Genomic DNA, 15821 nt, shown 5'->3' on the forward strand with positions numbered 1-15821 from the left:
CCTTGTCCTTGTTGAACCTCATCAGATTTCTTTGGAGTGTGAGGTCATGGAGGGCAGGGGAGACGAGAGGTTGGCGTGATGGGGGCAGCTTGGCATGTGGCATGCTGTTCCTGGGCTAGGCTGGGCCCCCAGCCCCTGGGAAGAGCTTTTGTCTTTGCCCCAGGCTTCCCCCCACTGCAAAGCAACCTGCCCTTTGGCTCGGCCTTCTGACAGCCTGGGCTTTGCTGGCACCTCAGCGGGCAGTGGTAGCCCTGAGCCAGCCAGGGGCCTGTGGGCAGTGGGGCCCTGTGTTCGCCAGGCCACAGCTCGCTCCCGAGCAGCGTTTCTCTGGCAGGAGAACGAAAGCAGACCAGGGAGAAGGAAAGGACAGAGGTGCACGCAGCAGGGGGAAGCGTGGCCTGGCCCGGAGAGGGGAGCCCCGGCCCCAGGCCAGCTGCAGCTGGGGGTTTGCCTCAGCTCTGCCATGGGTTGAGACGCTGGATTCCTTTTCCCAGGCCCCTGATGCTCCTGGATGGAGTCACCTCAAGGGAAGCCCGGCTCCAGCTTAGCCCTGGGTCCAGGGGCTGGCCTGCTCTACTGCCCTGCTTCCCCCTGTGCCCCCGCACCCCCGCCTCTGCCCCACGCTACACTGACAAACCCGCCCCGCCAGCAGGACAGGGCGTCTCGCTCAGGGCGCTCCAGCTGGGGGGAGGATGAGGGGCTGTGAGTTCAATTACCACCAGCCCCTTGGCCATCCCGGGGGGGTGGGGGGGGGTTAAAGGCCCCCACCCCCACAGGGGGAGACATCTCCCTCTCCAGAAACCATCCCTGGCCCTTGCCTGCCTTGCCCGTTTCCTCCCTGGTGCTACCCTCAGCTCACCAGGGAGGGTGGCACGGAGCCCCGCCCCCAGACCCCCCGCAGCTGGAAGGCGCCAGCCACCAACACGGTGAGCGGCCCCCACGGGCGTCCGTGGAAAAGGCTCCCCTTGGCAAGACACGGTGCAGAAGGTGAGGCTGGCACCACCCACAGCACCCTCCCACCTCCGCCAGCCCCCTGGCCAGGCCGTCACCCCGCGGCTGCCCCACTGGCCTGGGATTCCCCAGGGCTCTGGCCCTGCACCACGGCTGGCTGCTGGGAATGCCCGGGGAGCTCTGGGCTGGGCTACCCCCACACTGATGGTCTCCAGAGCCACCTCTTCACCCCGGGGGATTCTGCGTCCCAGGTGCTGGGCTGGGATCCCGGCGGGCTGGTTTCGGCTCAGTTCAGATTAGCAGGCGATGCTGTGCGGAGCAGCAGCCCTGTCAGTGGTGGCCCATGGCTGTCCCCCCTTTGGCTAGTGACCCACTGTGACGAAGCAGGACTGTTCTTAATGTTTCCTCTGAATAGTATGGGGGTGCCTCAGTTTCCCCTAGGCAGTTCTTAAGTATCTAGGGGGTGGGGTAAGGGTGTATGATCACTGCAGAGCCCTAGAGGGCAGGTGTGTGCAGGGGTCTGAACACAGAGAATGGCCGACACCCTGTTTCCTGGCAACTGATGGCCTGGGCCCTTCCCCCCTGCAAGGTGAGAGCTAAAGGGTTGGAGAACAAAGGAATCAGGTGGCCTCCTGGCCCAGGGAAAAGGACAAAGCCCAGAGGAGGAGGGGCTGGAGGGAGTTTCAGTTTGGGGCTGGCTGGGACATGGAGTGAAGTGCAGACGGGGTTGTCTGGCTCACTGCCCCCCAAAATGGACCCAGCTGAGGGGTCCGGTTCTCTGCACCTACAAGCTCTGTGTTAGACCATGTTCCTGTCGTTTAATAAACCTCTGTGTTACTGGCTGGCTGAGAGTCCCGTCTGACTGCGGAGTTGGGGGGCAGGACCCTCTGGCTTCCCCAGGAGCCCTGCCTGAGCGGACTCGCTGGGGGAAGCGCACAGAGGGGCAGAGGAGGCTGAATGCTCCGAGGTCAGACCCAGGAAGGTGGAAGCTGTGTGAGCTGTGTGTCCTGCAGACAGGCTGCTCACAGAAAGGCGTCTGCCCCAGAGTCCTGTCTGGCTTCGTAGGGAGCAGTCCCAGAGCATCGCCCGGGACTCCGTGACACCCACAGGTCTGGGCTCTCCTGGACTAGTGCGGGTTCTAAATAATCACCCAAGGGCAGGTGCCAGCCTGTTCCCAGCGTGGAGAGCTGCGGGCATGACCCTCCGGCTGCCGCGCTGTCCAGGGCAAGTCAAGGCACGGGTGCCCATTGCCCTTGACCCATGTTATGCCATCTCCACCTGGTGCCTTGGCACTGCCGGAGGGCTCAGCGGTGGCACTCACAGCCCGCTGCCAAGGGCCAACCTTGGGCACGGTGGCACCCCCAGAGGAGCCCATAACATCTGGCGCTTGCTCCAGGGTTGGCCCTGGGTCAGGGTGAGGGGAGGGGTATTTGCCAGCCGTGGGGCACGATACCAGCGGGTCAGTGGGCGGGCGAGGGCAGAGGGGCAGCAATGAGGAAACTCAGCCTGATGCCCGGCGAGGGCCGATGTTCAGCAGGAGGAGCACTGCCAGCCTTGAATAAATACACATAACCCACCAGCAACCCTGCGCTAACAAAGTACCCACCCAGCGTGGGCTGCCCGCCAATAACGAGCCAGTGTGCGGAGGGCAGCGGCCAGAAACGCCAACAAAGCAGGCTGAGCACCCCAGCCCCCCCCCCGAGCAACCCCACAATAATAAGTTGGGTGGGGGCACAACCGAGTGACCCTACAATAGCAGCCCCCCCACCCTGCACTAACAAAGCAGTCTGCCCCACAGCGCAGGGGTTGAAGCCATCGGGTAAAGGGGCAGAATTTCGTCTCGGTCCTCGGGGGGATTATTTACACCAGCGCCGGAGGGAGCAGCCGGGCGGAACCGGAGCTGAGTTGATGGAAGCACTTTGCCTTGCGAAGCGGCTGGGGGGGCCGGGAGGTCTGGGGAGGGGGGACTTTGCGGGCATCCCCTGTGTCACTTGAGCTTTACTCTATACGTGACTCCTACCCTGGCCCGGTGGGGCCTGGCTGCTCTTGCCAAGCCAAGCGGCTGCCCCAGTGTGTGCCAGGGGGCAGCTCTGTGTCCATGTCCGCTGGGCTGGGTGGTTGGGGTTCCCCGTGTCCTGTCGCTCAGCTCCCGGAGAGGGCGCCCCCCGAGGCAAAGACAGTCCCAGAAGCGGAGTCACCAGCCAGGCTCTGCCATGGCCTGCTGCACGGCTGTCCTCCCCCGGGCAGCGCCAGGGGGCCACCCAGACAGACGTGGCAGCAGCCCTCCCTGGCACCTTCAGAGCGACTGCCGGTTGATGCCTGCAGAAAACCAGGGATGGGGGTTACCAGGCGGCAACAGCTGCCCGCCCCCCAGCTGGCAGGGGACCCGGCCCGATGCCAGCACAGCCCCGCCACCCGCGTCTCCATGCACCCACTGCAGGCCTGTTCAGACTACAGGTCCCAACGTGCAACACACTGGCTAGGATTTTGCACCCTGGGACTTGTAGCTCCCATGGGCTGCCCCCCCAGCCTCCTCAGGGTGACTTCAAGCCACTGCCGGCCCGTAGCCGCCAGCGCAAAGGGAGCCGCGTGGACACAGTGGATCGCACCCGCGGGCACAGCCCCATCCTCCCCAGTGTGCTAGGCTGGGCAAACGCCCCGGCGGGCAGACAGCAGAGCTCAGCCCCACTCTGCTGCAGAGAGCAGGAGTCACTGGACTAAAGACGCCGGGGAGGCCAGAAACCATCCCGTCCCCTTGGCTACGGCTCCAAACTGGGCAGCGGGATCCGGCCATTTGCCCCAAGCCCAGGCCAGCAACGAGCCATCAGCTGGGAACGGCTCCCACTCAGATATGGGCCACCTGCAGCCAGGTTAGAACCGGGGCCCTCTGGGGGGGGGCGGGGGGGGGCGGGGGGGGGGCAGGCCCCATGTCCAGTGCCCCCAAGCCATCCCTCCCGCACCCGCCTGGGCCAGTACCGGTCACGTCCCTCCAGCCACAGCCCCTGGCCCCCATCCTGGCCCCAGAGCTGAGCTGACTGGCTGAAGTGGGGGGGGGGGGGGGGGGACAGTAAAATGGGAACTCAACGGGCCACAATGAACAAATGCCACCACGGCCATGAGGCCCCAGAGAGCTGCCGCCAGGCAGACAGCAAGGTGGGCGCGTGCCGGAAGAAAGGCCCCGCAGTGCCCGGGGGCGAGGGGGTGGCCTTGGGCCCCAGGCCTCTCGGAAGCTCTGCCAAGCAGCCTTCTGCAGCCCCACCGGCAAGTGCGTTCAGCCCGCGGCTGCTACCCCTACCGGTGCCCAGCCAGGCGCGAAAACAAGGCAGATACGCAGCGGGGGAGGGGGCTGCAAGGGACCCAGCCATGCCAGCCCCATGGCTGGCACACAGCACCTCTCGGGACACGGACGGCATCGCCCGCCAGCCAAGCTCTGCACCAGCCCAGGCCAAACGTCCCACCCCGGCCATGCTGACTTCGAACCCGCCCGTCTTTTGGGGGGGCCCCCAGGATGCCAGCGGGAAGCCCCGTAGATGCCCCCAGCAGCTGGGCGTCCTGCCTGCTCCCTTTTCCCAGCTCTCTGCACCCACCCTGCCCTGGGGGCCCCCAGGCTATGGGGCCAGCCATGCCGGGAGGGAGGGACGCAGTGGTCGTGGAGGGGTCTCCTTGTGCTGCTGGCAGCTGTGGCCATTCAGAGGGGGCACGGCCAGGGGGCCGGGAGCAGGGAGGGGAGATCCCCACCTCTGTGCCATCTGTCCCCTCCCCCCGAGTGTTACAAGAACACAGTGCTGCCCAGCTCCCCTCCCCTGGGACCCTTCACCCCCAGCCCACTGGGGCACGATGGGGTCACAGCACCCCGCACAGCCACTGCCCCACGGGGCAACCCACAGGCTCCCTGGCCAAGGGGTCTCAGTCATCGGGGCCCCATCCCTACCAGAGAGGGCCCCAGTGACCAGGGATCGAGTCCTGCAGAGGGGAAGCTCCAGGCCATCAGCGGGTTCCCCTCGGAGGCCTGCGCTCGGTGACCTCTGACTGCCCAACGCCCGCGGGGATGGTGCGGCGAGCACCCCACGGGGGGGTCCAAGGAGCCGGGCCATGCCAGCGCTGCTGGACGAGCGATCGAGCTGGGCCGGATCACGGGGCGGGCTCCAGGAATCAGTGATCTGCTGTGCCAAGGGGATCCCTGGGCGAACGGGAGCCGTGCCAGGCGGCTGGCCCTGGATCCAGCCGTCCGTCAGCTGCCACCTGCACCCCCTGCCCCCCCCCACAGGAACCACCTCACCCCCGTGGGTGCTTTGCAGGGACGCAGGCGAGAAAGCCACGGATGAAAGGGATGTGGGGGGAGCTGATTTTGGCATCCCCGCCCCAGCAATGGCAGCTGCGATTTGCACTCAGCTCATACGGCCAGAGCGGGGGCCGGTCCCCCACTTGGCACAGGGCTTCCGAGTCCAGGGGAGGCGGGCCAGAGCCCTCGAGGGTGACCGGACGTGGCTCCTTGCGAGGCCAGGCCCTGCTGCCGGAGAGCAATACAGACCTGCAGAGCCAGCCGGGCGGGGGCCCCAGGAGCGTAGCCCATGGGGGTGGCAAGCGGCAGAGAGGGGGAGGCCGAGGGCTGAGCCTACCTGAGCCGGAGAGAAGCTGAGGAAATGGAGGGTACGAATGGAGAAAGGACGGAGCGTCGCGGGCTTAAGAGTTAAGAGCATCGATACCTGCGGGCGTCAGCACCAGGGCCTGCAGGATGTCGGAGAGGGAGACGATCCCCCGTGGCGAGTTCTTCTCGTCCACCAGAACCAGGCGATGGACCTGTCGGCCGAGCCAGACCCACCATCAGCCTCACCCACTGGGCCAGGGGTGGGCAGGGAACGGGCAGCGTGGGGGGATCAGGGTCAGTCAGTGGGGGCTGGGTCAGAGGGGGTACGTAGGGGGGGGGATCGGGGTCAGTCAGTGGGCCTGGGACAGAGGGGGTACGTGGGGGGGATCGGGGTCAGTCAGTGGGGGGCTGTGTCAGAGGGGGTACGTGGGGGGGATCGGGGTCAGTAAGTGGGGGGCTGGGTCAGAGGGGGTACGTGGGGGGGATCGGGGTCAATCAGTGGGGGGATCGGGGTCAGTCAGTGGGGGGCTGGGTCAGAGGGGGTACATGGGGGGATCGGGATCAGTCAGTGGGGGCTGGGTCAGAGGGGGCATGTGAGGGGATTGTGGTCAGTCAGAGGGGGCTGGGTCAGAGGGGGGGATTGGGGTCAGCCAGTGAGGGGCAGGTCAGAGGGGGGGATCAGGGTCAGTCAGTGAGGGGCGGGTCAGAGGGGGTATATGGCAGTGGATTGGGGTCAGTGAGAGCCCGTGGGAGGGGACAGACCACTGTCGGGGTGGGGGGGGGGTCATAACCATACAGCTAAGGGCAGCCTAGCCTCCTTACCTGCAAGGGGTTAAGAAGCTCAAATAACCTGGCTGGCACCTGACCCAAAGGACCAGTGGGGAAAGAGGATACTTTCAAATGGGGGGGCAGGGAGAGGCTTTTTGTGGGCTCTTTGTGTGTGCGTTCTCTGGGGAAGCAGAGACGCACCAGGTCAGAAAACTCCTTCTCCTATAAACCATCCTCAAGTGAGTCTCAATACTGCAAAGAGAGGCAGTCAGAAGTGTGGAAGGCAGGGCGCGTTAGATTACCTTTTGTTTTCAACTTGTGAATTTTCCCGGTGCTTAGCGGGAGATTTATCCCTGGTTTTTGTAACTTTAAAGTTTTGCCCAGAGGGGAATCCTCTGGTCTGAATCGGATTTCCCTGTGAAGTTACCTTCCACCCTGATTTTACAGAGGGGCTTCTTTTACTTGTTTTTCCTTTAAAATAAAGTACTGTTTTGTAAGAATCTGGTTTACCTATGTGCTTGGTATGTTATTCTCAAGCCTTCCCAGGAAGGGGGTGCAGGGCTTGGGGGGATATTTGGGGGGGACAGGAACTCCAAGTGGTCCTCTCCCTGCGTCTTCTCTAAATCACTTGGTGGTGGCAGCGTGCCGTCCAAGGACAAAGGATTTGTGCCTTGGGGAAGTTTTAACCTAAGCTGGTAGAAATAAACTTAGGGGGTCTTTCATGCGGGTCCCCACATCTGTACCCCAGAGTTCAGAGTGGGGAGGGAACCCTGACAGGGGGCACAAAGGGGGTGAGCCTCACAAAGTAGCAGCCAGGGGACTGGGGGCAGTGCTGGAGTGTGGGGGGAGGGAAGTGAGTCCAGGGACAGACGAAGCTGAGCGGGAACTGGCGGACCCGGGTCCAGGGGCCCAGCCCAGCACTAGCCCTGGAGGCCTGGAGCAGGATCTGAGGCGGGGGGCAGGGCCCCCCCAGCCCTACCTGCTCCTTTGCGATGCGGTCGATGACGTCGCCCATGGTCTCGTGGGGGTGACAGGTGAGCACCCCCTCCAGGCAGATCGTTCGCTGCCTCAGTGCCTCCCCCACGCTCATGTCCAGGTTGTTGTAGGTCTTCTGGGCAGCCAGGTGCTGGGGGGAGGGGACAGATGGCCGCGGTCAGGGCCCAGGCCTAGCACCGGAGACGCCTGCCCCCTTGTGTGAGATGGGGGGTTAGCCCCACTGTCCCTGCCACCCCACAATCCACCCTACAGCCCGAGCTAGGGGATTCGCCTTCACTCTCCCTCTCAGCTCTTGCACTGTGAAACAGCCGCCATGCTCCACCACAGAGGGGGCTGCACTGTGGTGGCGGGGAAAGGATCCCTGCTCGGCACTCTGGGGTGGAAGGAGTGAAGGGGAGGGGAGGTAACGGCCCGATGCGGGGACGTTCTCTGCTGCCCAGAGCCCAGCGATCCGGACCCGGGGGTGATACTCACGATCACGTCAAACCTGGAGTACAAGCCCACGACCTCCCCTGGAACGAGAGAGAGAGAGCACCGGGGTCACTGGCGGGGCAGAGCAGGGCAGTTGCGGGCAGTGGGGTCAGACGGGCAGCCTAGGCGTGGTGGGGACACTGGGTGGCAAAGGGGGATCCAAGGAGCCCTGGTTCTGGGAGCGATTCCGGGAGCGAGCCGTGGATCAGGGGTAAGACAAGGATGGTGCTGGCTGCACAGAATGGGGTCCGCGGTGGGCCCGGCCCAGCGGGACGGGGGGACGGGACAGCGAGTGCTCAGGATGGCTGTGGGTTGGGGGACCCAAGGAGGGCAGCTGAGGGAGTCCAGAGGGGGGACCCTGGAGGTGGACCGGGACCAGAGAGGTCAGGGAGACGGGCTGCCTAGCGTGCCCTGGTGTCTCTGCCCGTACCGGCTTCGTTTACGACGGGCAGTGCCGACACCCGGCGGTCGACGAAGATCTCCAGGGCCATGTAGACAGGCGCCGTCTCCAGCACCATGGCCACGTCCCGGAAGGTGCCCACGCCCAGCTCCTGGATGGTTCTCTGCAGGAACCGCGGCTTGGGCAGCATGGCCCCCTGCGGCGGGAGAAGGGCAGCGATCAGGGGGCAGCTCCCGGGCACACGCCGAGGGCCCTCTGCTGCCGGAGCCAGCGAGGCCGGCAGGGACGGGGCTCGGGTTTGCAGTCCGAGCTCACACTGGGCAGTGCCCTGGGCTCCTGGGCAGCACGAGGTGACACCCCCACAACCCCCACAGCTGGTCCCGGGCTCCCTCGAGTCAGGCCAAGGGCAACGGCCAGGCAGATCCCCCCGGGCATGGTACGTTGCCGCAAGCAAGTGCCCGTCTGCACGCGCTGCACGAATACACCCCCCCCCCCCGCCTGTACGCCTCCATACACCCCCTGCCCAAACACCTCTCGACACCCGCACTGCACACAGACCCACACCCGGCCCTGTCTGCCTGCCTGTCCCGGCCTGGGCCAGCCCACAAACACAGGCCACCCCCTCCACCGCCCACCCCCCGCACCCCGCACGGACAGGCCTCACCCCCACCTCCTGCACCCGGCCCCCGGGCACAGCAATGACCCACCCCCCGCCCCACTCACAAAGATGTGGAGGAACTTGAGGATGCGCTTGTGTGTCAGGATGTGGAGCACGTTGCCGGACAAGGGCTCGATCACCGGCAGCCGGTGGATCCTGTTCTTGATCAGGTGGTAGACGGCGTTGAAGAGGCTGGGGGAGACCGAGGCAGTGATGGCCGGGGGGGCTGGAGAGCCTTGGGCGGGAACTTCAGGGCACTCTGGAGTAATACCAGGGACTGGGGGCTCCAGGGGTCCGCTGCTCCCCCCTTTGCCCCTCTTGCCCCAGCCTCTTGCGCCACCCAAGATCTAGCCTGGTGCTATGTTCTGCCAACTGGGGGGTTCTGGTCCTGCCCCTGCCAGCCCCCCACCCTGCCCCCATCACGCCCGGGCTCGGCTGCCCAGCTCAGCCCTGGCAGACCAAGGTTAGAATAGTGGCCTGGACTCCTGGGTTGTTTCTTGGCCTCACTCCCTCATATGCCAATGCGCCCCCTGCTCTCCTCACTGCCCCCCCACATCCCCAACCCCTGGTTCCCCCTTTCCCTGTGGGGCAGACTCTGTGTAGGACCTGTCCCAGCCCCCCACCCGGGCTCCCACCAGGACCAGCCTGGCTCTAGGGGCTGCCATGGGCACCCTGGCCCTGGCAGGCTCCATCTGGGGTGGCCAGTGGGGCTGCAGTGGGGGCAGCCGGCCCAGAGACAGGCGCCCCCCCTCCTCAGTGCTTCCCCGATGTGGCTGGGGGTGTATTTACCTGTCATTGGGGGAGATGGAGACCAGGGGCTTCAGGGAGCCTTGCAGATAAACCTCTGGAAAGGAAGCAGAGGGGGTGAGCTGGGGGGTCGGGGATGCGGGGGAGCAGAGGGAGTGAGCAGGGGGCCGAGGGTGCAGGGGCGTGTCAGGATATAGATACTCAGGCCTGCCTGTAAAGGCCTATTCTTCAACAACTTAGATGAATTTTTACCACTTAGCTTCTTACAGGGGTACAAAAGAAAGAATCAAAATCACAGTCCGCCCGTGTCTGGGCTTCTCTCGCTAGGAGAGTCGGAGGCCTGGTTCTTAGGCTCATCCTCACCTCTCAGACCAGCCCCATGGGACTACAGTGCCGCCGGGCTGGCAGGGAGACGATCCTGTCCGGATAGTGCCCATCACCGCCAGCTCAAGGCGGTGAAAGAAAACGCTGTTCGATAGCAGCCTGTCTGGCACGAAATCCCTTCTCCGCAGGGTCATAGACCAGCAGGGTTGGAAGGGACCTCAGCAGGTATCTAGTCCAACCCCTGGCTCAAAGCAGGACCAAGCCCTAAATGGCCCCCTCAAGGATTGAACTCACAACCCTGGGGTTAGCAGGCCAATGCTCAAACCACTGAGCTATCCCTCCCTCAATTGTGGCTGTGAACCCCTCATTCTTGTATGTTTTATCTTTATGGCCCGGCCCCCACTTTTCAACTGTCAATCTGTCTGGATCTCTAATTGTTTCTGTCCGCTGTATAATTCATGATGCTGGGGTAAGTTAATGAGAGGGGTGGGGTACCAGTCGTTAGAGAATTATGTTACAATGTGCTAGGATTGATTAGTTAAATTTCAGTAAAATGATTGGTTACGGCAGGGGTTCTCAAACTGGGGGTCTGGACCCTTGAGGGGGTCGCGAGGTTATTACGTGGGGGGTCAGGAGCTGTCAGCCTCCACCCCAAACCCTGCTTCCCACCCGCATTTATAATAGTGTTAAATATATTAAAAAGTGCTTTTAATTTATAAGGGGGGTCGCACTCAGAGGCTTGCTCAGTGAAAGGGGTCACCAGGACAAAAGTTTGAGAACCGCTGGGTTAAGGTATAGCTGAGAATGTTACCGTAAAAAACTGGGGTAAAACAGGAAGTGGAAGGGAAAATTGGAATCATGTTTGCTAAGGGTGGGGCGGGAATAGGGAATGGGGAACAGGGACACAGGTAAGACTGTGCAGCGTGGGAGCCGGGCGGGCGGGGAGCGGGGTAAATGCTCCCCGGCGTCGGAGCCGGGCAGGGGGGCACGGGGTGAAGGCTCCCCAGCGTCGGAGCCGGGCAGAGGGCCGTGGGGTGAAGGCTCCCCGGCGTCGGAGCCAGGCAGGGGGCCGCGGGGTGAAGGCTCCCCGGCGTCGGAGCCGGGCAGGGGGGCGCGGGGTGAAGGCTCCCCGACGCGGGAGCCGGGCAGGGGGCCACGGGGTGAAGGCTCCCCGGCGTCGGAGCCGGGCAGGGGGCCGCGGGGTGAAGGCTCCCCGGCGTCGGAGCCAGGCAGGGGGCCGCGGGGTGAAGGCTCCCCGGCGTCGGAGCCGGGCAGGGGGGCGCAGGGTGAAGGCTCCCCGGCGTCGGAGCCAGGCAGGGGGCCGCGGGGTGAAGGCTCCCCGATGCGGGAGCCGGGCAGGGGGCCGCGGGGTGAAGGCTCCCTGACGTGGGAGCCGGGCAGGGGGCCGCGGGGTGAAGACTCCCCGACGTGGGAGCCGGGCAGGGGGGCGCGGGGTGAAGGCTCCCCAGCGTCGGAGCCGGGCAGGGGGGCGCGGGGTGAAGGCTCCCCGGCGTCGGAGCCGGGCAGGGGGCCGCGGGGTGAAGGCTCCCCGGCGTCGGAGCCGGGGAGGGAACACTGGGGAACAGACTCTGTCGAGTGGTGTGAAGGGCTTTGGAACATGCTGGCTCGGACACTCACCCAGCAAACATCACCTCGTCTGCCCTTCGGACGCCTGGCCTTTTGCCGCTTGCTGTCTGCGGGACAGGGGCCCGGGAAGCGGGAGGGTGGAGGGAAACCCCCCTGACATCTCAGAGGGAGTGAGCTGGGGGCCAAGGGTGCAGTGGGGAGAAGAGGGGAGCTGAGGGGGCAAAGAGGGTGAGTGGGGGGCCAAGGGTGGGGGCCGAGGGGGTGAACCGGGAGCTGATGAGGGTGAGCAGGGAACCAAGGGTGCGGAGAGATAAACGGGGTGATCTGGGGGTCGAGGCTCGGGGGGGGCCAACAGGGAGCTGAGGGGGTGAGTGGGGAGCCAAGGCTGTGGGGGTGGCAGAGGGGGCGAGCAGGGGTGCCTGAGTCTATCCCTGTGGGGGCACAGTCTCTGCCAGGGCATGGCTGGGGCACAAGGGCAATGGGATGTGGGTGCCAGACAGCTCAGGCCTGTGGGGCAGGCTGGGGCGGGCAGGACCTCTGAGCAGGGGCAGCCGGGGCAGCCTGCCAGGGCGTCTGACCTGCAGCTCCCGGTGCCCGGGGCAGCCCCGCCCCCGAGGGGGATCAGGGCCCAGGGGGGGATCAGGCATGGGAAGGATCTGTAACTCCCACAGCCCCAACGCACCCCCCACTTCACCCTCCAGCCCGCCATACTGTACACACCCCACACATCCCTGCACCTACGCACACCTTCCCTGCCCCCCGCCGTCTTCTCCCTACCTCTCCAGGTCTCAATTTTATGCTCTTCCAGCTCATAGATCTGCACCTGCAGCACAGGGAAAGGGGGGTGAGGCAGGATGCCCGGGCCAGGTGGCAAAGGGGGACCCGTGGGGTGGGCCCTGGGGGAGCCACAGGACCCACTGGGGGCTGCTTGGGAGCTGCCTCTGGTCAGGGGCTGCCTTTGGCTGCATGGCTCCCAAGGGGGACTTCAATGGGGTGGTGTCAGATGGCCACTTGGCCCCCACCAGCTCTGCCGGGGTCACACGCCACGCTGGGGACACAGATCCCAGAGGCAGGGCACCCACTCGGATGTACCCGGAGTCTGCCAGAGCGGGTCTGTCCATGGGCCCATCTAGCCTGGCGTCCTGTCTCCTCCCGTGGCTGGCACCAGAAGGGACGTGTCCCCAGCCGGCCAGCTCTGCCCAGGGAACACGCTTTGCCTCTCGCACTAACACTGAGCCAGATGCTGTTGGGGTCCCCTCTTGGCGCCCCCCTGGTCCCCCCACCAGGAACTCAACAGCCCCCTGGCACTGGGGACCCCGGCACGTGCCCAGCAGTGTAACATCCTGCCTGCCCCTCTTCCCGCCCCACAAGTGGTTCCTGAGCCCCCTTCCCGCCTGCTGGGGGAGTCTGATCTCGAGGGGGAGCCGCCCCAGAGGGGCAGAAGCTCCCCAGCCATGGGGCAGAGGCCTGACCAGCTCACCAGCGGGGACCGGTAGTAGCGATGCAGGATGTTGATGAAATCCGTGATGGTCAGCATCCCTGCCGGGGGAGATGGGCAGGGTCAGTGGGGGCAGCTGGCTGGGGGCACCACGGCCATTCCCCAGCAGCTGGCTTCACAGCCCTGCGCGGGCAAAGCCATCTGCCCACAGGGCACACACCGGCTGGGCAGCGGCACCCTCCGCAGTACCCCATGGTGCAGTGCCCCCACCCACTCCTAGGGTAAGAGGCAGCCGGGCCCCATGGCCCATTCGCAGCTTGGCCCCTCCACTGAGCCAGAAACGGGGGCCACCTGCGTGCCAGCCTACTAGGGGTGAACAAGCCCAGCGGGTCACACACCAGCAGCCGCAGAGCAGCTGGCTCCGTGGGCGCAAGGACCTGGGCCAGGAGCAAACCCGGGCCGGTGCCAACGTGCCCCGGAGTATGATGGGTTCTGGGCCATGCTGGGTGTCAGGGGGGCAACGGTGCCATGCTGGGCATCGTGGGCGTGGGTGTCGCTGAGATCCCTGTCCAGGCCTTGGGCATCCCAGCACAGGGCACAGCCCCCCCGTTCTGTGCCATCGCTCCTAGCCGAGGCTGCCTGGCACGGACTCGCTGCCCCCCCCCGCCCCCCGCGGCACTCACCCACAAAGCACTGCTGTTTGCTGTCCCAGAGGGGGGCGGCCCGCACCCCGTTGGCCACCAGCGCCAGGAAGGCCTTCTTCATCTGCAAGCCAAGCAGAGGGGCCGTGAGACCACCGGGGAGGGGGGACGACAGGGCACGGGGCTATGGGACTGCTCGGGGTGGAGGGAGGGACCGGCCCAGCTGCGCCCCCAGGGTCCCCTCAGCCCGCCCCCCCAGCCCCCAACGCCCAGGGCGGCCCCGTGGCCCGGCCCCTCGGTGCTCACCTGCAGCGTGGTGTCGAACACCAGCAGCTTGGAGCTGGTGGGGACCGCGGCGTAGCAGTGGTGACTCCTCAGGAACAGCATGTAGGGTTCGGCCTCGGGGCCCTGGAACAGGGCTTCTGGGCAGAGCGCCGGGAGCTCGGCGTGCAAAGGGAGGCTCCTGGTGTCCCAGCCCTCGGCCTTGGCACCGGTGCCAGGGATGCAGCCGGCCTCGGCGCTCACGCTGGAGCCCATCACCCCGGCATCGGAGCCTGCGTCCTGGGTACCGGAGCCATCGCTGGAGCCCATCACCCCGGCATCGGAGCCTGCGTCCTGGGTACCGGAGCCATCGCTGGAGCCCATCACCCCGGCATCGGAGCCTGCGTCTTGGGTACCGGAGCCATCGCTGGAGCCCATCACCCCGGCATCGGAGCCTGCGTCCTGGGTACCGGAGCCATCGCTGGAGCCCATCACCCCGGCATCGGAGCCTGCTGCCCCGGTATCTGGACCTAGGCAGGAACCTAGCGGGGCAAGGTCACACGCTGGGACTCCATCCCCACAGGCCTGGGGCAGGATGACGGGCAGGCGTGGCAGCAGGCCTGTGGGGCACCTTCCCCCTTCGAGCAGCTGGCGTCCCGCTTTGCCCCGGCCATTCCTGTCCCAAACGCCCACAGAGGGCCAGGCCACCGGCTGCGCGTGCCAGGGCCCCCAGCCCCGAGCTCTGGGCGCGGCCGGAGCAGTAGCCGGTGGGTCTCGGCCTCGTTTGCGACCGCGACAACCCAGGGATGTATTTGGGGTCAGGGTGGACACGGACCCTCCAGCTGCGTCAGCAAGGGACGGGGTGAGGAGAGGGACACGCCGTCCTCGTGGGCATCGGGAATTGGTGGGAGACGCCCCTGGGCTCGGGGCTTCATCAGACTCGGGGGGTGCAGCCGCCCTGGTGCCTTTAATGAGAAGGGCGAACCAGTACTGAGGGGAGGGGCTGCAGGTCGGGAGTGAGGGGCATCAGCAGAGCAGAACTGGGGTGTGGGGGGACCCCAGGGCTGGGATAGCAAGGGGGCTGCGGCTCAGGAGTGAGGGGCATCAGCAGAGCTTGTGGGGCTGAGGAGCGATGCATTTGCTGCACAGATGAGCGAAGCTGCTCAGCCGGGCAGTGCCCCCTGCCCCACCCCCACCGGCCCCCCTACTCACCTGCTTCCTCTGAGCGGAGACGCGTGGCTGGTGGCCGTACCTGGGGGGAGAGAGAAATCGGTGGGGACGGGGCAGAACAAGAGCCAGCCCATGTGTCTCCAGGAGCCAAGCGCCCACGGGCCCTGCCAGCGCAGACCTGCTCTGTCAGCCTCCCCTGCCCATCACCGGGGCATCGGAGCATGGCATGTGCCAACCCCAGCGGGGCAGCAGCACCACGGGACAGCAGGGCCCCATCCCCCCGTCCCACCCCAAAGCAGGCCCCATGCCGTGGCTCCAAGCCTGCATGCCCGAGACGGGGGCGTGACCCCTCAGCCCCCGGGCAAGGGTCTGAGCCCCCTGCTCGAGGCATCCGAGGATGAACTACCCACATGATCCACCACCCACCGGGAGCTGCCCGACTGGAATGCTGGGGGGTGCCAGGCCGGGGTCTCCAGCCTGGGCCAGGCTGCCCATGGGGCTGGGCGGGAGAGGACCCGCTCCCTGCCCCTTGGGGCCGACAGGGCGCAGGCCGGGCAGCTTGGTCACACGGGCGAGCAGAAGACATGCTGCCCCTGCGCTGGCTCTGTGGATGGAGGGGGCCGGGGGCAGGGGAGATGGGGCTGTCACGGAGTGTGGGGGAGTCCGGGGCCTGCCCCCCTCTTCCAGGGATCCACTGAGACTCTCAGCCAGCCAGTAAAACAGAAGTTTTATTGGACAACAGGAACACAGTCCACAACAGAGCTTGTGGGTACAACCAGGACCCCTCAGTCAAGTCCTTCTGGGGGAGCAGGGAGCTTAGA

At 65.7% G+C, this 15821-nt stretch overlaps 1 protein-coding gene across 1 annotated transcript; it reads right to left on the reverse strand.

Annotated features, from left to right (window-relative positions):
• Window positions 1–5634: 5634 nt before the first annotated feature.
• Window positions 5635–14322, reverse strand: PRKAG3 (protein kinase AMP-activated non-catalytic subunit gamma 3). The gene is made up of 10 exons (XM_077830355.1): window positions 13876–14322; window positions 13612–13693; window positions 12971–13029; window positions 12268–12313; window positions 9622–9676; window positions 8898–9024; window positions 8205–8370; window positions 7778–7815; window positions 7287–7433; window positions 5635–5751 (listed from the first exon to the last, which is right to left on the reverse strand). Exons 1-10 carry the CDS (start codon window positions 14320–14322, stop codon window positions 5635–5637), a joined length of 1284 nt encoding a protein of 427 aa, XP_077686481.1.
• Window positions 14323–15821: the final 1499 nt, after the last annotated feature.

This window comes from Eretmochelys imbricata, chromosome 11 (assembly GCF_965152235.1).
Source record: "Eretmochelys imbricata isolate rEreImb1 chromosome 11, rEreImb1.hap1, whole genome shotgun sequence".
NCBI classification, from domain to species: domain Eukaryota; kingdom Metazoa; phylum Chordata; order Testudines; family Cheloniidae; genus Eretmochelys; species Eretmochelys imbricata.

What these genes read in the sequence shown, in the direction of transcription:
- PRKAG3 (XM_077830355.1), bottom strand. Translation starts at nt 14,322, where the DNA reads ATGGGCTCCAGCGATGGCTCCGGTACCCAGGACGCAGGCTCCGATGCC. An exon ending in TAAAATTGAGACCTGGAGAG is followed by an intron (nt 9,677 to 12,267) that starts GTAGGGAGAAGA and finishes CTTCCTTTCCAG; the next exon opens with AGGTTTATCTGCAAGGCTCC. An exon ending in TCCATCTCCCCCAATGACAG is followed by an intron (nt 9,025 to 9,621) that starts GTAAATACACCC and finishes GGTCTCCCCCAG; the next exon opens with CCTCTTCAACGCCGTCTACC.